Genomic DNA, 25245 nt, shown 5'->3' with positions numbered 1-25245 from the left:
ATTAAATGTGATTAATAGTGCATAATTTCACACGCTTCAATGTTCAGGTGTCCACTTCCAAGGGTATGTCATCAGATCTGTTGATGACATGCATTTGATATTGATGTGTGCCGAGACATTTTAGAAATCACGACCGGATGGGTTTAGGGCCATGTCCTGAGTACAGTATGTATGTATGCTATGTATAGTGACCCTATATATATATATATATATATATATATACACAGTTATGTTGACACAAAATGATTTAAAACGTGAAATAAGGTTTTGGATATTGCCCATCTTCAAGTCATTCAATACATGTGCAACTTTGCTCGCTTGGTCACACCACCAGGTGTCACTGTGGCCTCAAAGCTTCAGCACTGGCACTCAGAGATTGATTGCTAAGTCTGAGGTGAAACACGCCCCCCTCATTAGCATACAGACAAAGAAATGAATAAATAAATAAATGTATAAATAAATAAATGTGGAAATAAATAAATACATAAATATATAAATGTGGAAATAAATAAGTGTAGACGTAAATACATATATACATAAATAAATGTGAAAATAAATAAAAGTAAAAATAAATAAATGTATAAATGAAAGAATAAATAAATAAATAAATGTGTAAAAAATACAATTATACATAAATATAGAAATACAGGTATAAATACTCATTTATTTTAGTTTTTTTACATTTCCATGTATATATATTTCTTTATTTATTTCTGTATTTTTGTTTTTTTACATTTCCTTGTATATTTATTTATGTATTTATTTATTTATGAATATGGCAGAGTTGGCTCTCCATTCACATACGTACTCTGGGGACACCAAAGATTTATTTTACATCTTAATAAAATCTTGTGAAATGTCCCCATTAAAATATGTATTTTGCAAACAAAAAAGCAAAATATAAACAGTGGTGGTCCTGCATCTTCATGTAATGTCCTGGCAGACGAGAAGTCTAATAGAAGTCTTTAATAGAAACTGATTGATTGTACCACACTTTCAATACTGATAAGTTAACTTTATGTTTATTATGAGATATATGTGTTTTTTATTGCTATTTTGGTAAGTTATTCACTTTGTACTGCAAAGTTTTCTCACTAAATGAGATCTGAGAAGGCTTCTGGTCTGTGCGTGTGTTCTTTTGGAGGAGGCGTGGCTTTAGATGGCATTTTGAATGAAGGGTGGGATCGTGATTTCAGTGCTAGAAGAAAATGTATATATATATAAAAAATGTATAAATGTAAATAAAATGGCAGGAAGTAAAGTTGTTCACACCATAACAAAATGACAGACATAAGAAGTGTTTTCAGACACCACAATAGTCTCTTTGGCTTTGTTTTTTTTCTCTCAATATGTCAAAAGACTGCAACTGTGAAAGTAAAACTGTGAACACCTGTGTAACACCAACCTATTTAACAAAGACTGGGTGGACACTAGAAATTCGAACTATTTGTTTTCAAACTATAGCTGGCTTGATCTCAGTCTAGGATAAATAGATGCATCGATAAGACCTTTTAATTATTTGGCACATTAGAAACATTCTTTTAGTTATAGAAGTAACCTTCATTTATTTATTTGGCTGATTCTTAAAATTGATTAGTAATTGAAATTCATTTGTGATTCCAAAACATTTTGGTTTTTACATACAGAGAGTCAACATGTCTCGAGCTGGACTGATGCAGGAGCCCATGTGTTTGGTGAAGAACGTGTGTGGATCTCTCGAAGTTTGTAAAGACGCTATTGAGGTTTTGCATGGGATCAATGAGACGGTGGTGGTTGTGTCTATTGTAGGACTCTATCGTACTGGAAAGTCTTATCTAATGAACCGTCTAGCAGGACAAAAGACAGGTAAGATAAACATGATTATGATATGCCATGTTTACTTATTATATATTTTATTTCAAGTATAATATATAACATTATATATATATAATATTATAATATAATACATATAATATAATATATATAATATTTCAGGTACCTGATATTTGCAAAAAAAAAAAAAACTCAAGTTACATTTGTACTTTGTCAGGACATCAACAGCAGTTTTTAAGTAGACCACCATTTCAGGGACTATAAATGACAGCATGTAATGATTTTACTAAAAATTACAATTTTTTTTATTTGGCTATTGTTAATTTACAGCAAAAATGTATTTGAGGCAGTGTCATGATGGGACTGCAGTCATGGCTGAAGGGTGTTGTAACAATTTACATAAATGTGGTTTCAACAGGCTTTGCTCTTGGTAACACGATTGAATCGAAAACCAAAGGTATCTGGATGTGGTGTGTCCCTCATCCATCTATAACAGGACACACTCTGGTGCTGCTGGACACTGAAGGACTGGGAGATGTAGAGAAAGGAGAACATAATTTCGTCAAAACAAATATATATTTTTTTAACTAAGGTCAGGAGAAGCACGAGTATCATGTAATCCAACCAATCAGCACGAAGAGGTCTATATATAGCTGTCTCTTACGTCTGTAACAGCATTTGTCCCCGCCCAAAGTTCGCTTCCCATAGAGACAGAGCACAGTTATGCAAATTTGATAACCACGCAGTGGACGCAGTTCTACTAATAGGAGTACTATGTAAAAGTTGCCTGTTTCCACTTTTGTGCCTTTAAACACTCGTTTTTTGAGGTCGACAGCTTAAAAAACGTATTTTGGGTTTTTTGGGCTTGTTAGTACACTTTGTCACACAGCAGCTTTTAGGCATTATTCTGTTTTTAAGTTTAATCTGTAAATAAGTTTTTATAAGCTGTCGACCCCCCAAAAAACGAGCGTTTAAAGACACAAAAGTGGAAACAGGCAACTTTTCATATTACTACTATTAATAGAACTGCGTCCACAAGGGGAAAACGTAGTCGGCGATCCAATTTTTTTCTTCTTAAAGGCTGAGTTTTACAGCTCGACAGCTTATAAAAACTTATTTTGTTTTTTTTTTTGGCTTGTTAGCTGTACATCTTGCCACCCAGCAACTTTTAGGCATTATTCTGTTTTTTGTTATAAGCCAGAAATGACAAGGAGGCGGCCTCTCACAATATAAAGTCAATGGAGACCGTTGAATTGCCCCCCCCCCCCCCCGGTGGGCGTGGTTTTCAGGTTATGACGCGCTGCGCTCTGTCTCTATCCCACAACAGGCCTTTCGTGCCTGCCACAATCTACTGGCCTAGTGATGGGAGAAGCAAAGCGAAATTTGAAACGCTGGCTGTTTCTCAATATGCATTCTTCAGCGATCTTGCGTCCTTGTGTCCTCGCTCTACGTCATCATTAACAGTCGAAGTTCAATTCCAATTCTCAAGAACAGAACTCGGCGCAGTAACACCCTCCCTCTCCCATTATGAGAGGGAGAAGGGGAGCGGACTTTTCAGGCGAGTCGAAGTACTCCCAAAAGTGCTATTACGCCATAAAATATAGTTCCTCTTTTAAATCCGCTTAGAAAAGCGCTACGTTTTATTTTGTACCACCAAACTTGCTCGTATAACTACTCGTCTTAAATAGGAAAAACGTTGATGTGTTTGGTCACTTCTAACTTTATCTCTAAATGGTACCATTGAATGAATGGGGCTAAGCTAAATGCTATCATAGCGTCGCACAAAAATGGGGATGATGTTGAGATATGCTTTCAAAAAACAGATAGGGGTGGGGCAAATAAAAGAGTGAACAGTCATTATTGAAATAAGAGCAATGTCTTTCCTGGTTAAAATTAATAAAATGAATATTTTTAAAGGCTACGAAAGTGATTTTTCTTTGTTTTCTGTTGTTTGATTAACATTATTGACACAGACAGCAGGCTCAGTACTGTCTAACATGTGGGTTACTAAATTTGAAGAGGGTGCTAGACTCTTTAAGAACGTACCCCACAATGGGCTGTGTAAGTTCACCCTAGCAACCATTTTGGGCCCCCTAGAAACTGATTCCATAGACTGGAATTATAGAACGCCCAGATGGATATCTTTGCAGCCAGTGTTGGGAAAGTTCACTTTCTACATGAACTAGTTCATAGTTCAGTTCACAAATTTTAAAATGAACTAGTTCAGTTCATAATTTATATTTCAAAATTTTGAACTAGTTCACAGTTCCAAAAATGAACTAATTTATAGTTATTTTTTCCCATATTATGTTTCTTCATTGCTGGTTAGTTAGACTGCTGGCACCAGAACTGGATGCAATTCCTTTTCCAGTATGTCAGTAATTTAAAGATGTATCTATAAACCACAAATTAAAATCTATAAATCTCTATTAATTCCATACTCCGAGGCATTTGACCTACCCTTTAAATGTATTATTCAACTTTTCTCCATTAAGTCACTCATCTCTTACCTCAGTAGCTTTTAAGCCTCCACTCCATCACTCTTTGCTGGTATATCTATCTCAGTTAAGGAGGGAGGAGTACTCTGGGTTATATATGGATAAATATACTGAGCTCTGAGACCTTTCCTGGGACTGCATGCCAATTATGGTCTATGTTAAATTTAATAAATGTTATGAATTTACAGACAACAAATATATAATCTATAGCTATTACAGTTATTAAAAATTTAAACTAAAGGTAGTAAGCTGTGTTTCAGGGAGACTCTCAGAATGACGGCTGGATCTTCTGTCTGGCGGTTTTGCTCAGCAGCACTCTGGTGTACAACGGCAAAGGAGTCATTGATAATGATGCAGTGGAAAAGCTGCAGTATCCTTTATCATCTTACATACATATACATGTTACACAAGATGTTGTTATTTCTTAATGTTCTGCAGCTACGTTACCGAAATCGCAGAGCAGATCAAGATCAGATCACCATCAGCAGGAGCAGATGAAGAGGAGGAAGTTGAAGATTCTGAGTTTGTGTGTTTTTTCCCATCATTTGTATGGGCTGTTAGAGATTTCACATTGGAATTGGTCATTAATGGAAAGAAAGTTACAGAGGACGAATACCTCGACTTTGCCCTACAGCTGAAGAAAGGTAATTCACAAATAAAGTATTTATTATTACTTGCTTGTGTATCAGATCTGGCTGTTTTCTCAATATACTGTGTTTGACATTTTTAAGATGGTTCACAAATGAAAGCTGAAAAATATAGCTGAAAATGTAACATTTTTGTCATTTTATACTCTTGATTACTCATTCAGGTTTGACAAAGAAAGTCAGTGAATACAACTTGCCTCGTGAATGTATCCGGAGATATTTCCCATCCCGGAAGTGTTTCGTGTTCCCATCTCCGACCTCATCAGAGAACATGACGCATTTAGAGAGCCTTCAAGAGCAGGACCTTGCGCCAGGATTTCTAGAGGCCACAGATCATTTCTGTGAATACATCTTTGTCAAAAGTGATGTGAAAAAACTGAAAGGGGGTCGGAGAGTTACTGGAAAAAGTTAGTATTTTATCAAATTTGTTTGTTTCAAACTAATCCAGCCTATGAAAGAGTATTTAAGGTTCCTCATGACTGAGGAACTGTTATTTGTGAAAAGGTGTATGTTATCGAAAGATAAAATCTAATTTATTGATTCATTTAATCTATTTTGATCTATAATTTTTTATGTTGTCAGTGCTCGGTCAACTGGCTCAGATTTATGTAGACACAATCAGCAGTGGTAATGTGGCCTGTCTGGACAATGCAGTGGTTACTCTTGCAAATTTGGAGAACCAGGCAGCTGTTGAAGAAGCTTTACAAGTGTATAAGAATGGGATGAAAGAGGTTAGACAAACCTGTGTGTGTGTTGTGTGTACAGCCGCAAAAAGATTATTTTCAGTTTATCTAAATGTAATATTTTGTATTTAAGTAAATATTTTCGTTTCATTCTGTCAGCTGACAACATTTCTTCCAACTTCTAAAAAAGTTTTAATTAGCATTTATTTGTAGAAAACAGGCAACCAACAAAAAGATGCAATGTTTTCAGATCTTGAATACAACAAAGAAAGCATAGCTATATTCATTTGAACACAATACTAATGTATTTTAGGAACAATTTAAAAATGAATATTTGATGGAATCAGATCACGGGCCCTATCTTGCACCCAGCGCAATTGACTTTGTCAGTGACGCATGTATCATTCGTATTTTGCACTGGCGCACAGCGGGTTTTTCCCTCCACAGACGCACGTCGGCAAACGAGGGAATGAACTTGCGCTCCCTGAGTGCAAAAAAGGAGGCGTGTTCCGGCGCAAACCATCCCTGATGCTATTTTGCAGTTTCAAAAATCAATTGCGCCACTGACCAAAAAAAAACTAGTCTAAAGTCAGTGGCACGTTGCGCGTGGTTCATTATGCTATTTTAAGGGCGCATGCTTGACCATAATGTAGCGTGCACAACGCGCACACACTTTGCTTATCTAATCTACACAGATGCAACGGTTATTTTTGCAAATTATAAATTCTTACAATAAAAATATTAACACATGAGATAAGGGAAATCATAGTGGTGAGCATTGTGGTGATAGTTTTTATTTAGTGTGTGGCTGCGTTAAAATTCTCATGCATATTCTCATGCAAATAACGATTAAAATATTTTCATAAGTTTGTTGTGTGGCTGTATTACGTTTATTTTATGTAAATAATAATTAAAATGTTTTCATAAGAAACCTTAATGTATATGAACTTGATTTGTAAGTGTACTTTGTGGTTGGACCTTGCTTGTGTTTCTTGGGTCCGATTTCAAAGCCCCCAAACCCTTTCAGCGGTGAGGGTGGACGCAGCGATGTCCTCTGCTGGCGTCAGGTCATGTGTAGAGGCAGATCCACCTCCCGTTACACGGCGTGCCCGATTTATGCTGGCAAGTTTGGGATTCCCCCATCTCCTGACATCATTGTAGCCCTTGGCGCAACGATGGGGATGCCAGCTGATGAGACAATTGTGGCTATAATTCCTCTCACGCCTGTTTAACCGACGCTGATTTGGGCGGGTTTCTCCTATCCCCATACAAAACAACTTCTCTGTCTTTGACTGCTCTTACAAGAACGTGGGTCTCCTCGGCTGTGAACCGCTCCTGGCGTGCGCCTGGTAAATCCGTCATTATAATAGCAACCCAACATGGAACTTGCGCCCTTGCGTTTAAAGGGAATGTTGGATAGTGTTCTGATTGGTTTATTTGAAGTTACGCCCAAACCACAACTATGAATAATGAACCTACTTCAGACCAACCCCTTATTGATTTGCGCCTGGCGCAAGACTTATTTCTCCCGCCAGGAAAATAGCAACAGCGCCCAAGACTCGCCCACAAAGTCACTTGCGCTTTGCGCTTCGCATTTGCGTTTCAGATCGTTAAAATAGGGCCCCACACCTTTTATGTATCATATCTTTTATGTATTTTGGTTGAATTCCAACAAAAGGTTTTGTTGGAATTCAACACTGGACTGAAATGATCACAATACATGTAGAAATGATAATTAAAGGCAAAACTGGAGAGGTCTCTTAATTTTTTTGTGGCTGTATATATACATTATGTACATATGTATGTATGTACATAAATGTTGGCCCAAATAATCACATTTTGTCAAGTGCAGTGTAAAGTGAAGGGTGTTTTGCAGGTGAAGTTCCCTGTAAGTGTGTATGACTTTACCATAAAGCATCAGAAGTCCAGAAGTCTGGCCACCTTTAAATTCATGGAACGCTCATTTGAAGACAATAAAGGAGAATACCTGAAGAAACTGGTGGTGAGATTCACACGCACGCACGCATGCACGCACGCACGCACGCACACACACACACACACACATTCTGGTTTCCATGTTTTGTGGGGACATTCCATAGGCGTAATGCATTTTATACTGTACAAACTGTATATTCTATTCCCCTAACCTACCCCATTTCCTAACCCCAACCATCACAGAAACCTTTCTGCTACTTCACATTTTCAAGAAACATCATTTCGTTTGATTTATAAGCTTGTTTCCTCATGGGGACATCAAAATGTCCCCACAAGGTCACAAAAATACTGGTATTCCTATCTTTGTGGGGACAATTGGTCCCCACAACGTGATAATTACCAGGTACACACACACACGCCCTTAGATACTTAGAGGGTTTTGCATTTTTGCTCATCATTGGGTATAAACTGTATTTTATGATATTCTCGAGTATACTAGCAAACTACAAGCTAGTTATAGCATTCATACCCACACAAATTGTCATATGTGAATATGTGCTATATCTGTATTTATGTCCGTAACTGTTATGTTTTATGTATATAGGAAGCAATAAATGTTTACTGTGTAACCCTGATGAATGAGAATGAGATGACATCAGAGAAAAAGTGCAGAGAGCTGCTGAAAGATCTGTCTCATGACATGATTGAACGACTGAAGAATGGAGAATACATTAAGTGTGGAGGATATGAAGTCTACAGCAGCGACAGAGACGCCATCATTACAAAGTACCACAGAGAACCAGACAAAGGAGTCATGGTGAGGTCACTTCCTGTATGTGTGTGTTTGTGAGATTAGGTTTGTGAATGTACAGTATGTATCTGTGTTTAATAGATTGTGTGTGTTTGTGTGTTCTACAGTAAGTTACTGTACTTGTTTATATACAGGCTGAAGCTGTGCTGAATGAGTTTTTTAATGAGAGAGGACCTGAAGCAAACAGCATCCTTCAGGCTGATAAAAAGCTCACTGAAAACGACAGAAAGATCCAAGGTAAACCTTTACTTAGAAGCATCCAAGTTTAATTTATCAATTATAAATAAAGACAAATTTGAAATGTGTGAGGCAAGAGCAGTACTGTCCAAATTTAAGCCAAACACTAACTTCTCTGTCATTCTTTCTTTTATCTTTCTCATTTTCTCTTTTTTCTTTTTACTTAATGTTCAGAGGAGAAAGAGAAGGCGGCTCTGCTGGAACAGAAGCATAGAGAGGAAGAGGAGAAACAAACTGAAAGTCACCAAATGATGCAGGCTGAGAAAGAGCGCATGGAAGAGATAATGAGGCAGATGCAGGAGAAGATCAACAAGGAGATGGAGGAACAGCTAGAGGAGATGCACAGAGCTCTGGACAGCAAACTGAGGGAGCAGGAAGCGCTCCTAAAAAAAGGCTTTAAGGAGAAAGCTGAACACATTGAGGAAGAGAGAAAAAATCTAGAGGAACAACATGAGGAGAAAAATGACTTTAAGAATACAGCCTATAAAATGTGTTGTGATGTTGCTAAAGGGGTACTTGCAAATGGTCTTCAAATGCAGATAATGAAAATGTGTGGATATACAAATTTGTCTTCTTCTCCGGCAGCAGATGATTTGTTAACTGTCTTTATAAAAACAGTTGGCCAAAAGGTGTATCAAACATTTCAGGAAGCATCTCCAAAGGATTAGTCTTGTGCAATTCTTTTTACGGCATAACACGGTTTCATGCATGCGTTTAAATAAATATATTGTGCTTCAACCAATATCAAGTGGGTGGCACATGGAACAACATATTGTACTCAACATGCAGTAGCCATAGGCCAGCTCATATTAGACTGAGACACAGACACATTTTAAATATAACAAATACAAATATACATATTTAACATAGAATTCAAATAAATCTTTTTTGAAAAAAGTTTACTGCACTTTTAACGTGAAATATGAATAAAAATTGTACTGGACACACATGCTCTTATAGTGATAGGGACATTGAAAAATTGATTTACATGTGACTGCAAACGTATATACAGCAGTGAATAATTTTAAGTGCCTTGTATAAACAACCCATATCACTTTACAGTTATTCAGGAGATAATGTGTACAGTAAACAACATATATTCCCTAACTGTTTTATTTAAATTTATGCAGTTGTTAAACACAGATCAACACAGCTTTATTATGTAAGATCAGTGTAACAGGATGACTTTGGCAAAAATGTTAGATCAAAGGCTTAGAAAACAGTTATTACATTACATTAGGGGCCCTATCGTGCACCCAGCGCAATTGACTTTGTCAGTGACGCATGTATCATTTCGTATTTTGCACCGGCGCACAGCGGGTTTTTCCCTCCACAGACGCACGTCGGCAAACTAGGGAATGAACTTGCGCTCCCTGGGCGGTTCAGCGCAAAAAAAGGAGGCGTGCTCCGGCGCAAACCATCTCTTATGCTATTTTGCAGTTTCAAAAAACAATTGCGCTACTAACCAAAAAAAACTAGTCTAAAGTCAGTGGCGCATTGCGCGTAGTTCATAATGCTATTTTAAGGGCGCATGCTTGACCATAATGTAGGCTATAGCGTGCACAACGCGCATTGCTTATCTAATCTACACAGATGCAACAGTTATTTTTGCAAATCATAAATTGTTACAATAAAAATATTAACACATGAGATAAGGGAAATCATTGTGGTGAGCATTGTGGTGATAGTTTTTATTTATTCTGTGTGGCAGCGTTAAACAATTATCATGCAAATAACGATTAAAATATTTTCATAAGTTTGTTGTGTGGCTGTATTACGTTTATTTTATCTAAATAATAATTAAAATGTTTTCATAAGAAACCTTCATGTATGTGAACTTGATTTGTAAGTGTACTTTGGGGTTGAACCTTGCTTGCGTTTCTGGTGTCCGATTTCAAAGCCCCCAAACCCTTTCAGCGGTGAGGGTGGACGCAGCGATGTCCTCCTGTGTGCCCGGCGTGCCCAATTTATGCTGGCAAGCTTGGGATTCCCCCGTCTCCTGACATCATTGTAGTGCTTGGCGCAGCTGATGAGACAATTGCGGCTATTTCCTCTCACGCCTATTTAACCGACGCTGATTTGGGCGGGTTTCTCCCATCCCCATACAAAACAACTTCTCTGTCTTTGACTGTTCTTACAAGAACGTCGGTCTCCTCGGCTTTGAACCGCTCCTGGCGTGCGCCTGTCAAATCCGTCATAATAATAGCAACCCGCCATGGAACCCGCCATGGAACTTTCAACCACATGGGGGAGCTGTAAGTCATTTTTACATGGAAACTACATAGTGTTGCTTTAAAGGGAATGTTGGATAGCGTTCTGATTGGTTTATTTGACGTTACGCCCAAACCACACCTATGAATAATGAACCTACTTTAGACCAACCCCTTATTGATTTGCGCCCGGCGCAAGACTTATTTCTCCCGCCGGGAAAATAGCAACAGCGCCCAAGATCCGCCCACAAAGTCACTTGCGCTTTGCGCTTCGGACTTGCGTTTCAGATCGTTAAAATAGGGCCCTAGGTCTCACTACGCTCTACAAAGTGAAAGTTGGTTTAAAAAAATACTTCAACTGGTATCACCTAAACAAATTCAACTGGAAAAGCTTATATTCTTTAGGTATTACAAACTGAAGTATTTGTTTTTTGTTTTTTCACCTTAAAATTTTCACTTAAACTGGAAAAAAATCTAAGTTGATAAAACTTAAAGATTTTAAATGTTACCAATTAAAGTTACTTTTTAAAGTAGGTTCAACTTTTACTTTTTACTGTGAAAATTAGTGTGCACTAAATACTTACCTTTATGTGATTAAAACCATGTGTTTTATTACTGTAATAACGGTGTCAAGAATGAATAATTTTTTAGAGCTTTTCATTAAGTATAATAAGTAAAGCTAAGTTTTCGGTTATAACAATTTATATAGATTTATAGTTATCTTTATTAATTATTGGTAAGAGTTGTGGCGGTGTGTTTATCAGTTCTTTCTTTAAAAGTGTGTATGGTTCTCTTTATGGTTCTATTCAAGCAATTGTTTTATGTTAAAATAAGGAGAGGTTATTTGTCATTGACAATTTAATAAATCACTCTTTCTTAAGACCTTCAACTGGTTACTTTTTATTTGTTTGATTGTAACAAATTTTAACAATACACATTCAGGGCTTGACATCATTTTATTTTGCTTACCAGCCACCAGTGGCGGTTCATGACTGTTCTTCCCGAGGGGCGCAGAATCAGATTCAAAATATGTGTTCGGAGTGTCATGTGAACCATGTGCATCAGGTGTTTTGTCAAAATAAGTGCCTGCTGCACACGCGTCAAACCGTTTATGATAAAAGAGACGCTCACGTTTACAAAATAAATGCAAGACACTACCTTAACAGTAGACTTTGAGTATGCATGATATTATGCGAGTATCTCTTTTATCATAAACCCTTTAGACGCGTCTGCAGCAGGCACTTATTTTGACAAGACATGTGGTGCACATAGGTTCACTCGACACGCCGAACACATATTTTGAAATTACAAACCACACATGTGCTACATACATGTTATTACGAAAATGAATGCATGACAGACTCTATGCCAATCGACATATTAACTTAGTTCTCCACAGAAACACACAAACACATTAGTGGAGAGAAATACAATGAGTTTAACATGGTCCATATACCACTGTTTATATGTCCCATCAGTTGTTATTTTTTGACCAAATTTTCAGATGCAAGGGTTTTTACTGATAATTTTAAGTTCATTGCAACGTCAATGTTTTAGTTTATAGTTTTTGTAAGTTCATATTGTATAAGTTAATCCAAAATGCTACATTTTAAGTAATGTTTAGTCATGATTAATTGGCTTTTTAAGAGCAAACAACACTATGGCTTTCAGTGTGTCTTTATGAAAGAAAAATCATCTGTTGTTTCTCTTAAACTTTTTTCTATGATGAAAATATCTATCTATGAGTACTATCCACAATATAATTAACAATTTATATTCTTCTTCTTCTTATTCATCAATGCCTGCGTAAATGCAGTTTTACATTCTATGGCACCTTTAACAAATTTTCAAATTTTTACAGGTATAATAATTAATATTTTTCATTTCATCCAGCAATGTATTCTTTGAATATCTCTGGAACAGATGGGTAGAGAGGAAGAGAAGAGACAAACTGAGTGCCAGGAAGACCGAACGAGACAGATGGAGGAGAAGTTCAAGAAGGAGATTGAGCAACAGTGAGAGGAGATGGAAAGAGCTCTGGAGAGCAAACTGGGGGAGCAGGAAGACCTCTTAAACAAAGGCTTTAAGAAGAAGGCTGAATTTCCTTAAGGAAGAGATAAATATCTAAAGGAAGGAACAACAAGCGGAGAACGATGACGCTAAGAAATAAATTTATAAAACTATTGTTAATAGTTTAAATAATATAAAAAATTAAGATTCACAGATAATTCTTTTTCGCTACCACATAATTTGTTAAGCCTCTTTACACGATCATTCATGGACAAAGCATCATCACAGGATTATTTCATGTGGCATCACACGAATTCCTGCAAACACCCTTAGCATTTAAAGTAGACATTTCACAAGACTTTTTAAAGATGTCAAATAAATCTTTGGTGTCCCCAGAGTATGTATGTGAAGTCCTTGCTTAAAATATCATATAGAAAATGTATTATAAAATGTTAAAATTGCCACTAGGCATGAGCAAAAATGTGTGGTTTTTGGGTGTATCCTTTTAAATGCAAATTAGTTGATCTCTACACTTAATGGCAGTGCCGTGGTTGGATAGTGCAGATTAAGGGTCGGTTTTATCCCCTTCTGACATCACAAGGGGAGCCAAATTTCAATGACCTATTTTTTACATGCTTGTGGAGAATAGTTTACCAAAACAAAGTTACTGGGTTGTTTTTTTTTTCAAATTTTCTAAGTTGATTGAAGCACTGGGAACCAAATTATAGAACTTAAACATGAAAAAAGTCAGATTTTCATGATATTTCCCTTTAAATAAATGGGTTGTGCTTTATCCGATATCCAGCAGGTGGCGCATGCAACTGTAGCCTACTGTACTGAACTCAACACACAGTACTTTGCAGGTATCCAGCATTGCAGCTATTGAGGAGATAATGTGTACAGTAGACTACATAAATATTTCTTAATTTTTCGTATTTAAATTCATGCAGTTGTTAAACATGATAGATTAACACAACTTTACTACACAAGATCAGTGCAAAAAGATGAGTTTGGCAAAAATGTTATAGACCCAATGCTTAGATACAAGTTATGTTATTGCACTAGGTCTCTCTCTGGATCCTTGTCATGAAAATAGTTTGCATGTGTGTGAGAAGGTGTGAGTTTGGCCCAGAAATACTCTTGTCACAAGCTCAACTGCTTTTTTTTACACTTTGCTTATTTTAGCATGAGGGTTACAACTCTTAGGGGTGGTTTCCCGGACAGGGATTAGACTAGTCCTACACTAGAGCTGTCCAAACTGAAAACAACTTGCACTGACATATCTTAAAATACATCAGTGCCCTTTGTTTTGCCTCAAAATGCACACAAGTAATGTTTTAGTATGGCTGGTTTGTTAAAACTAGTTATATTTTCTAATTAAACTAAAGGCCTAGACCTGGCTTAAGCTTATCCCTGTCTGGGAAACAACCCCTTAAACTGTGTTAATAAGTCAGAATGCATGAAATAGCATTAAACTTCCCCCTTTAAATATACAAACCAATGCACTTACAGTCATCAAAAAGTAGGAAGTTTAGACTTTGTTTAGAATGACTTCAGCACATCTGCAGCCAAAGGACATCACTAACTCACACTTCTCTGGTGTGTGTTTTTTTCACTCTTCTTAGTCTCTTCCACAATGCTTTGACTGTAGTAGGTCTCTTAGTAGGTTCTGTATTAAGTTTTGCCCTGGCACACTCACCACAGTTCACAAAAGTGAATGTGACCATCAATCATCTGCAATCACCCCAACAACAACTGGAGCAAGACCAATAAATTGGGCTCACACGCACGCACGCACGCACGCACACACAGAATTAAAAACATTTGTTACTTTTTTCTGAAATGGTTATGCTTATAATATTGTATAACATGTATCCTATATTTATCCTACCCTATTCTCTCTGTTACCATATGAATATGTTCATGAATATTTTGAATTAGCAGATGTTTGTGCACTAAGCCACTGCGATTGGGAGAGCAGCTCTTGCAGACAAATTGGGATCATTTATCCTCCTCTCCTCTTACGGACACGTATAACTTGTTAAAGTTATTTATATAACTTGTTGTGAAAGTGATAATATGTTTCCAATGTAAAACCCTTTAATGAATATTAGTCATTGAACAGTTAGTCATATACATGCTGTTGCTTGCATGTATACAACAAAATAGTCAAAACGGCTGAGTCAGTACTGATGTGACACATGACAAAAATAGACATCTACAGTATAGATCTCACCTTGTATTGTACTACAGTATGCTTGTTTGACTGGTCCTGCTTAATGATCACTGATTGTAATCCTATATAGTTCAACTGGCAAAACGTTGTCAGTAGCACAATGGTTGTGGGTTTGAATTCCAGCAGTAGTTGTTATCCACCACTATGTGTATGTGTTTTGTTTATCTTTGCACTGTAAAAAATACTTTGCTGCCTTAAAATTTTTTGTTAAATCAACTCAGATTTGAAAGTCATGTCAACAGAGATGAGTTGTCACAACTTATAAAATATAGTTGAGAAAAGTCAACTTAATTTTATAAGTTATAACAACTCACCTGTAGTTATAACAACTCATCAATAGTCAAGATAAATAATAGTAAGTTGAAATGACTTGTAAATCCAAGTTGATTCAACAAAAAATTTTAAGGCAGTTAAGTATTTTTTACAGTGTTGTCTATAACGTACCACTATAAAATCAAACTAAGTATAATTTACAGAGGTATTATTTAGCAACCTAACTTACAAGCGTAACGTGCCCCTTAACGAATCTCTTGACTGACTGCATTACGACGACTTGCCTTTAGTGCTGCTGTCGAAGTAAAACAGTAAAGGTGTTTATATATTGCAAATAACCTCAAAATAAACCATTTAAAAGCAATTAAGAGAAGTTTATATATGTAAGTTAAGTTACTTACCAATCTCACTCCAGACTCATCCTCTTTTCGGATGGTTCTTTTTGCCAGTGCCTCAGTCAGACTTGTTGCTGCGTTAGGATTGATCACCGATGCATTTTCACGACCACTTATATTACACAGCGACAGCAAATGATTTTAATAAATTAATAATTTGAGTTCATAACACTTAAATTCTTTTAATTTAAAAGATTTTTGCTGCTAAATGAGTACATTAAACACATCTGTTTAAGTTTGATGCTAAAAAGTGATATTTTAAGTAATATCAAGTTGTGGAAACTTGATTTCATTAGTAAGGACAACATTGGGGTTTACTTCATCACTTCACCACCCATAAAGAGTGTTTTCCTTAAAAGTTCAACACGAGTTCAATTTGTGTCTCTTGTGTCATGGGGGATTGCATCTTTTTAAAGATGTCCAGGTGCGGCATTTACATGAGTCCCACGGATGAACGCTGTCTTGTGTGCTTGTGCATTCAGCACGATGAGGATGCTTTCAATAAGGCATAATGTTTTTATTGCAGGAACACGACCCTTGCGTATCTGAGGAGACGGGTCTCGTTTCTCTAGGAGCGACGAGAGAACCCCTGAGAATGCCCAATCAGGATTGTGCTTTCTTTCCTTCAGCATCAGTTGGAGAGGAGGCTGTCCCCCTCCACTATTAAGTAGACATTGCTGCAATCTCCGCTCACTATGCCCTGATAAATGGTAGGTCAGTTGGACAACATAACCTGTGGCCGGTTGCATAAACATAGCTGTGACGTTAAGACTGCGTCTTGAGAATGAGTTTGACTAACTAGCAATTAGTTAGGGCTAATTAGGTTATTATTTGGATTTAAATTAGACCAATCCACCTTTCTATGTATCATACTTAAAACAGTTATACTCAATAAAAAAATTCATGACTTACTTTTAAGACTAGTCTTAAAGGTTTAAGCAACCGGTCACTGGTCATTAGATTTTTAAGGGGAGCGCAGCGACTAAACCCCTCCTGCCCCCCCTCTATTCCTCTTCAATTGCCTTTCAAGACTCTCCCTTGAGCTTTTACAGTCAGTTAGCATTAAGTTTCTCTCAATGAAAACTCTGATCCTGGTTGCATTGGCCTCTACTAAGAGGGTAGTGGACCTCCATGCATTTTCGGTCAACGATTAGTGCCATTAGTTTGGGCCTGCTGTCTCTAACATTACACTAAGACCCAGGCCCGGCTACATGCCCAAGGTTCTCACCACTTCTATTAGAGATCAGGTGATGAGCTCTTTGTCTGTTACCGTGGTCAGCAGAAAGGAAAAGCTGTCACCAAGCAGAGGATGTCCCACTGGATAGTAGACACCATCTCCCTTGCTTATCAAATGCAGGACATCCCATGCCCACTTAAGTTGAGAGCTCACTCCATGAGAAGTGTCGCTTCGTCTTGGTCATTAGCTTGTGGTTCCTTGTTGACAAGCATCTGCAGAGCTGATGAAGACGACCTACAAAAGAATAATACTCATGCTAAATCCAGCAGTAGGGTTTAGGTTATTTCCCATCTTAAACCCATAAAAAGCATCTGAATTAAGTAACAAAAGTATTTAGTAACATTCAATTGACAAATGATTTAGTAACATCAACACATTTAAAGTGTTAAATAACATTAAATGAACATCGTTCCAGACATAATTTTGTCAGAGGATAATTTTTATGGCAAACGTTTATTAATCGGCTGTCTATGAACATGTCAAACAGGCGATCAAAGACGGCAGATTTTAGCCAAGGATTCCAGGAATCTTTTAGGGTTTCAAAATTTGGCTAAATTGTGGCTGAAATCTCACAGTGTGCACCGGGCTTAAGAAATCAAAGGTCAAAGCCCAACCAAAGTAACCCTTACGAAAATTAACCATGGTTTTACTACAGTTAAACTAAATATTTTTTTGAGTGTATGAACTCAAAAAAAGGTAGTTAGGAAAAGGTTACACAACTAAAGAGGAAAAATTACCAATGTCAGGGGTGTATTCCAGAAAGTGGGGTTAACTAACCATTAGCGAAACCCTGAACTTTCGGTTGATTAAACTAAAACCTGCTTACCCTGATCATGTCGGTCCTGAGGGCACCTGATGAAGAATTAGTTCAATCAACCGCCTACTGGTAATCAAGATTTAATGCGCGTACACAGGGAATATATCAAGACATTTTCAAACATGTCCAGGTATGTCACATAACCAGCTTTCCAGCCGTGTTACTCATAAAGCCTCCATTTATAAGACCACCAGCATGAGGATCTCCTTCACAGTTCAGATTTTTGAGAAGAAAGCAACGGTAAGAGTATAATTTTATTTGCAACTTTTGCTTATTCAAAGCAAACCGAACCGTTAACATCCTTTAAAGAGAGTAAATTTTTACAGACAAAATGTGTGTTTAATTGTGTCTATTGAATTGTGTGTAACAGCAGTTTTTCTTCCGATTTTACACAGGAACATATTTGCATTTTGTCTTTAGTTACAGCTAAAATCCAGAGGCTTCATAAGCAGAATTTAAACTCAGCAAAGACATCACCTGAATCTCGACGAGGAAATCAATTGTCAGATTTAGGAAAATAAACTCTAATTTACTGTCACTTCACTGTAAAACAAGCATCATGTCGAACTTTAGAATTTCAACTATAAATAAATAAGATGAACATATTTTCAGCTTTTAATTTGTTTTGGGTTTTGGACACTTTAATGAACATAGAAACAAACAGACGGAAACTATATTGATTGCCTTTATATTTGATTATAAAACCTGCAGTCTGATGAAAAAATAACGAAATAGTTTCGATATTTTTCCTAATTAAAACTTGACTCTTTTGTAGTTACATTGTATACTAAGACAGACGGAAAATTGAAAGTTGTGATTTTCTAGGCCGATATGGCTAGGAACTATACTCTCATTCTGGCGTAATAATCAAGGACTTTGCTGATGTTACATGGCTGCAGCAGGCGCAATGATATTACGCTGCCCCGAAAATAGTCCCATTGGTAAAGTTCAATAGCAGGGGACTATTTTCGGGCACTGCGTAATATCATTGTGCCTCCTGCAGCCATGGAGTCAAGTTTTAAATAGAAAAAATGTCTAAACTCTTTGGTTGTTTTTCCATCGGACCGCAGGTTTTGTGATCAAATATAAAGGCAATCAATCCAGTTTACGGTTATTGTTGAGCGTGATGCTAATGGTCTAATCCAGGGGTGTCAAACTCAATTTCATCGCGGGCCACATCAGCATTACGGTTAATCTCAAAGGGCCGGTTGTTTTGAACGACTGTATGAATGTACCAACTCTTTTATTACTGTACATTGCATAATTTTCTCTGCATTTGCTTACTATTGGTTTTGTTAATAACTCAATTAATACCTAGCTTTGAACGTAGAAGCACAGGCAAATAATGACAAAGTGTATAGAGTACAACTATTCTACAGATTATTTTAAAAATAATTGTGGTGACAAAAACACATGTTGTATGTGAGTACACTCAATGTTCTGTTATCCTTCATTGTGCAGGTAAGAAAATGAGAGGCATTTTAAAATACTAAAATGTTTTACAATCTCCACCACAATGCATTTATTAGACACACATACTCTGGCTTGTCATTTCTTGCCCTCTTTACAAAAAAGCTGTGATTTTTTTACCTGTCTTTGAGTGTCTGACTGATTGACTGACGTCTCATGAGTTCAGTGTTGTAGGCAACAGATCAATAGTTTCAATCGTTTATTAAAAGTAATCGGTTCAGATGAGTCATTAGTTCACGTATTTAGCGGGAGTAGACGCTGTGTAAACTAATCCCAGCTGGACATCGCGAAACATTTCTGTACACGAGACGGAAAACATTTCCTCACTGGATCCGCGTGAGCGTGCGCGAGAGAGGGAGAGAAAGCCCGAGCAGATCCTGTCCGTTTCCATATGCGGAGGTCGCATAGGCAGCGTCATCAAGCCTGGATTATATAAGTTAACTGACCATTACATTCGCAAGTCATACGCATATTACAACTATTTACTATAAACAAAGAATAATATTTAACTTTATTATTGTTAATATTCTGAAACAAGACAGTCTTGATGACGTATGCAGCCTGGAAATGCGCCCTCCGGAGGCTGCAGCGTTCGCATTCAGACACGCCCACTCTAGTAGTGCGCGCGTGCGATGCACTGCACTGCACGTTCTTTCTCATGCAATCAACAACATTATCACTATAATTACATTACAAAAAGACTTTGGCGGGACAAAAATTTGTTTTGGTGGCTGCAAAAAAAAAATCAATGTAGGAAATAACCTGCAAAAAATAAAACTTATAATAACAATAAAATAATCTGTAAACTCTCGCGGGCCACATAATTAACATAATTTGTAAACTCTCGCGGGCCAGATGAAATGAGGGGGCGGGCCGGATTTGGCCCGCGGGCCTTGAGTTTGACACCCCTGGTCTAATCAGAGTCAATGGATTATGCTAAGCTATGCTAAAAGTAGTACTGCCAGACCCGGAGATCGGCTGAAAGGTTTACAAAACTGTAAAAATCAAATATTTAACTCTAGAGGAGCTGAAAAATTTGCATTTTTTTTTAAAGTGGAGTGTCCCTTTAAATCATTGTTGCACTGTTGTACTGTGAATGTGATTTTGTTTGGTTTTGTTGTTGGCATGGGCTGGATTGTTATGTATGTGTCATATTCTTTATTTCTCTTTTGCACAGAGTCATGATGTCAGCACCAGTATGTTTGATTGAAAGTGATCAAAATGGAAAGTTTCATGTCAGAAAAGAGGGCAAAGACATTCTGGATGGGATCAATGAGCCGGTGGTGGTGGTGTCTGTAGTTGGACTCTACCGTACTGGGAAGTCTTACCTTATGAACCGCCTTGCAGGACAACAGTCAGGTGAGATAACCTGCAGAAATGCTTTCTCTGTATGATAATAAGGAAATAGAAATATGTTTGAGAATATTTTTAATTAACATTTCTCAGGCTTTGCTCTTGGCAACACAATTGAGTCAAAGACCAAAGGTATCTGGATGTGGTGCATCCCTCACCCATCTAAAGCAGGACAGACTCTGGTGCTGCTGGACACAGAGGGACTGGGTGATGTAGACAAGGTAAGAACATAATTTCTATTACATGCAACACAGCATCCACAGGAATATTTTTTTTTACATCTCTAAAATACATTAATCTACAAGTACAACCAGGGACGGATTGGCAATCTGTGCGTTCTGGAAAAGTCCAGAACGGCCGTTCAACGGAGGGCCGTCGCCCGGCCGTCTGCAAAATGTCTAATAATGCAATATGAATAGCCAACAGCAGGGGCAGTAATACAATCACTTATATGCTGCTACTTGTAAAAAAAAACGAGAAATAAGAGTCGGCCTACTAGCCGTGACTGGTCCCCGGATTCCCGGAGTTCGCGACCCTGAGAATCCACAGCCTGGTCATGATGAGGGACAGACATAGTTAACTTCACACCAGCAAGAGGTCATGTAAGTGCCAGTAGTAGCAGGACACGTGACATTATAATATAATGTACATGATATAAAAATAAATACAAATCACGTGAAAATTAACGTAATGCGCAACTACTGTTAGAGAGAGACGTGCTGTGACTGTGTGTGCGCTTGCTTGCGTGTGTGTGTGTGTGAGAGAGAGAGAGAGAGGCGCGATTGAACAGTGAAAATGTAAAAACAATACATAGGCTATACTCTGTCATTTTGTTCATATGGGACATCATTCAAACTGCAGAGTGTTGTGTACCGTCGCAATAAGTCAAAACACGTGCTTTTGTCAAACTGTAACCTACAACTGTCATCTAACCAAAATCACACACACACAAACACCAAAGCAAAAAGTATTTATCCAACCGCATTTAAAAACAGTCTGTGGGTGGACATTCATCGTATTGCATTGGTTTTCATTTCTTTCATTGACTTTATTGTATATGAGAGGTTGTAGTGAGCTCACATTTTCTGCTACAATAAAGGTATTGAATTAAACGAGAAAATATCAGTAATGCATTGCTACCACTCTGAACGTGCTAATATACATGAAATGGGGCTAAATAATTGTCAAACTATTAGTTTAACCAAAAAATCCTAGCTTGCACTTTCCTCCATCAGTGTGCAGTTTTTCCTTGTCTTTTATATTTGTGTTTAGTATTGTGAAATTGACAAAGACCTGGTGGTTGTTTGTGAAAGCTTTACAGACAAAATTAATAGGGGCTAGCCATTTTCATTATTTCACAGCCTTATTATACATCAAAGTGTAAGACATTGACAAAATATTAAATAACCTAGCCAGCACATCCTTGTGTCTGTTGCGCACGGCTAGGGGCGAATGGCCGGATGATGGGCCTATTTGGGAAAAAGTCCAGGGCTATTTTTTAGCCCCAGTCCGTCCCTGAGTACAACAATATGAAGTTTGTTTGTTTATTTTTGACATCATTCCAGCATCTATGGCCATATTCATGCTGAGAACTGGTTAATACATACACAAGTTGATCCACACAAGTTAATTCATACACACATTGGGGAGGGGCAATTTGGCATCTTCAAATTGCATAACCTGCATGTTTTGGCCTGTGGGAGGAAACCGGAGAAAACCCACCTGACACAAGGAGAACATGCAAACTGCACACAGAAAGCCCACCTGACCTAGCCAGGGCGCTAACCGGGGATCTTTTTGCTGTGATGGTGCATTCACACCAGACACGGTAGAGGTGGCAAAAATGTTCTATTCGCACATAGTTTGAGTTTACTCGCTTTATTCATGCCTGAAGTTCTAGTCATTTGAGACATTCACACGGAAATTTGCGTCATGGGAGAGCCTTCCAAAGGCTTCTGCGGCTCTGCTCGCTTCCTGTAATCAGGTCACTACTAGAGCAAGCTTCTGATTGGTTAACGCGGCGCGTTTTTCCGCCAGAGTTAAAAAATTTTCAACTCGCACGTTTGCCGTGGCAACGCTCAATTCACGTGCCGCGCTAAACGCCTCATTCCTGCCGCGAGACCTCCAGACGAGCATCAACGCGTCTTCACATTGACTTAACAGCTTGACGCCTCTACCGCGTTTCAGTTTATATGGTCCCACTCTACAGTGTGTTAAAAGTGACACTGAAGCAGTGTTGAAGTTAATGAGATAATGAAGTGAGGATTTAGTCATTAATGGTGAACACCTGCTGGATCATTCTGTGTCAAATCAACTCAATTTTGGAAATTTTATCTGTTTTTTCCTTTGTGATTTTGTTGACTCTTTTGTTGAGAGTAGGCCATTCTACCCTTTACATTATATACATATTCGAATCTCAAAATTGAAATTCGCATGTCAACCCAAAGAATGAATATTCAAATAATCGAATATTCTGGTCCAGCCCTAGTTGTATGGTGCATTCCTTTGGTGCCCCAAAAGAAAATGTATTACGAATTTGTTCTAAAATGTTCTTAAAATCTCCCAGCAGTGAACGGTAATTCAACACAGGTTTTTATTGTGTGTAGTTAAGGCCACTAACTTATCCAAAGGTAATCTAATATGAAAACACTGAGTGGTTTGTTTTTAGGGAGACTCTAAGAATGACAGCTGGATCTTCTGTCTGGCGGTTTTGCTCAGCAGCACTCTGGTGTACAACAGCAGAGGAACCATTGATAATGATGCAGTGCAAAAGCTCCAGTATCCTTTATCATCTTACATACATGACCATCTTTCACTCTCACATTTACTCACACATGCACACACACAGCTGTTATTCCTTAATGTGTTCCAGCTATGTTACTGAACTCACTGAGCAAATCAAGATCAAATCCACATCAAAAGAAGCAGATGTGACAGGGAAAGAGGATTATAAGTTTGTGTGCTTTTTCCCATCATTCGTCTGGTGTGTGAGGGATTTCATCTTGGATTTAAAAATTGCTGGAAAGGAAGTGACAGAGGATGAATACCTTGAATTTGGTCTCAATTTAAAGAAGGGTATTTCATTCATTCTTTAAGTATGAACGCACAAAATATTTCCACTCAAAAAATCCTGCTGTGCTTTAAGGCAAATCCAATAGACTTCTATCAGCAGTGAGGAATATAAGAGATTTTTTAAACACACACACTGCTTAAAAAAATATGACCTTTAAAAAGGTCCTCTTATGTACTATTAGGTACAGATATGTATATTTGGTACCAATATGTACCTTTGAGATACTAATATGAACTCTTTAGGTGCAAAGCTGTACTTTTTAAAAGGGTACATATTTTAACTTCTTTTTTCTGCCAGTGCACAGTAAGCACCAGTTTTTGCCAGGGCTATCTCACCGCATTTCTTACATATTTTACGACGTGACTAATTCCTATTAATTTGTATGACCACATTTGTACATTTTTAATGATTTGCCTTAACCCTTGTGACGTTGGGGTTAGGGGTAGGGTTTTATTTTTACATGATTAACTTCATATTAATATATGAATTAGCCAACTTGTAAAATATTTATTATTAATATTCCTTTATTTAACCAGGAGATCACATATAGATATTACTAGTTCTTCTTCCAGTATGTATGAATTCTCGTGAGATCAGGCTAGTTTTTGCTGTATGTGCTGTAGATAACCAATTCAATTTCTTCAATGCAATTGATTTAATGAGGATTTATTGTCTCCTAAACAAACTTTTTAGATTGCAAAACCAGTAACTACAACGAGACTCGTGAATGTATCCGGAAGTATTTCCCTTCCCGGAAGTGTTTCGTGTTCTCATTCCCAACCTTACCGAAAATCATGAAACATTTAGAGAGGCTAACAGAGGAGGACCTTATGCCAGATTTTCTGGAGGCCACAGGCAATTTCTGTAAATACATCTTTGCAGAGAGTGCTGTGAAAACACTGAAAGGGGGTCACAGAGTTAATGGGAAAAGTAAGTGTTTTAACATTTTACATCTATATTGAGTATGTACAGTAGACAATATCAGCATCACTGAAAGATGTTAGTGTTTAAACTTGTAAAAACATGGCATGATTAAAACATCACCTTTTAAACCTTTAGGTGCGGTTTCCTAGACAGGGTTTAGATTAATCCAGTACTAGCCCTCATTTAATTTAGGACATTTAAGTACTTTTTACAAACAAACCTCACAAAAACAATATTGGTGTGCATCTTGAAACAAAACAATGGCACTGATATATGTTAAGATATGCAAGTAAATTGAGGCAGCTAAAAACATGCATTTGTGTCTCTGGGACTAGGATAAATCCTGTCCGGGAAACCGCAGTCTAACAAAACTTACTGAGATAATCAATTACTCACTATCGTCTGACCAAACTTTTCAATTTGGTCTTAATGGCTAAGAATACAGTGGGGCATGATTTCAATTTAAATGTTTGTATGTGTGTTATCAGTGCTTGGTGATCTGGCTCAGATTTATGTAGACACAATCAGCAGTGGTAAGGTGCCCTGTCTGGACAATGCAGTGGTTGCTCTTGCAAATCAAGAGAACCAGGCAGCTGCTGAAGATGCTTTCAAGGTTTATAAGAG

General features: G+C 37.5%; 1 protein-coding gene across 2 annotated transcripts in view; it reads left to right on the top strand.

Moving 5' to 3' along the window:
* Window positions 1-1480: 1480 nt before the first annotated feature.
* LOC129442906 (guanylate-binding protein 1) overlaps window positions 1481-25245 on the top strand; it is a 97008-nt gene continuing 73243 nt past the window's right edge. Inside the window, exons 1-10 of one of the 2 annotated variants that reach the window (XM_073855281.1) lie at window positions 1481-1553; window positions 1647-1845; window positions 2231-2363; window positions 4576-4680; window positions 4749-4954; window positions 5122-5364; window positions 5540-5688; window positions 7517-7642; window positions 8180-8392; window positions 8521-8623. In XM_073855281.1, the coding sequence (XP_073711382.1) occupies window positions 1656-1845; window positions 2231-2363; window positions 4576-4680; window positions 4749-4954; window positions 5122-5364; window positions 5540-5688; window positions 7517-7642; window positions 8180-8392; window positions 8521-8623 (1468 nt within the window). In that variant the 5' untranslated portion in view covers window positions 1481-1553; window positions 1647-1655. Of the gene's footprint in view, window positions 1554-1646; window positions 1846-2230; window positions 2364-4403; window positions 4462-4570; window positions 4681-4748; window positions 4955-5121; window positions 5365-5539; window positions 5689-7516; window positions 7643-8179; window positions 8393-8520; window positions 8624-8797; window positions 9503-25245 lie in introns of those variants that run through there. The other variant, XM_055203218.2, reaches the window with a different exon arrangement.

This window comes from Misgurnus anguillicaudatus, chromosome 2, assembly GCF_027580225.2.
Source record: "Misgurnus anguillicaudatus chromosome 2, ASM2758022v2, whole genome shotgun sequence".
NCBI classification, from domain to species: Eukaryota; Metazoa; Chordata; class Actinopteri; order Cypriniformes; family Cobitidae; genus Misgurnus; species Misgurnus anguillicaudatus.
The sequence above is the reverse complement of the archived record's forward strand: the minus strand, read 5'-3'. Positions and strand labels throughout refer to the sequence as shown.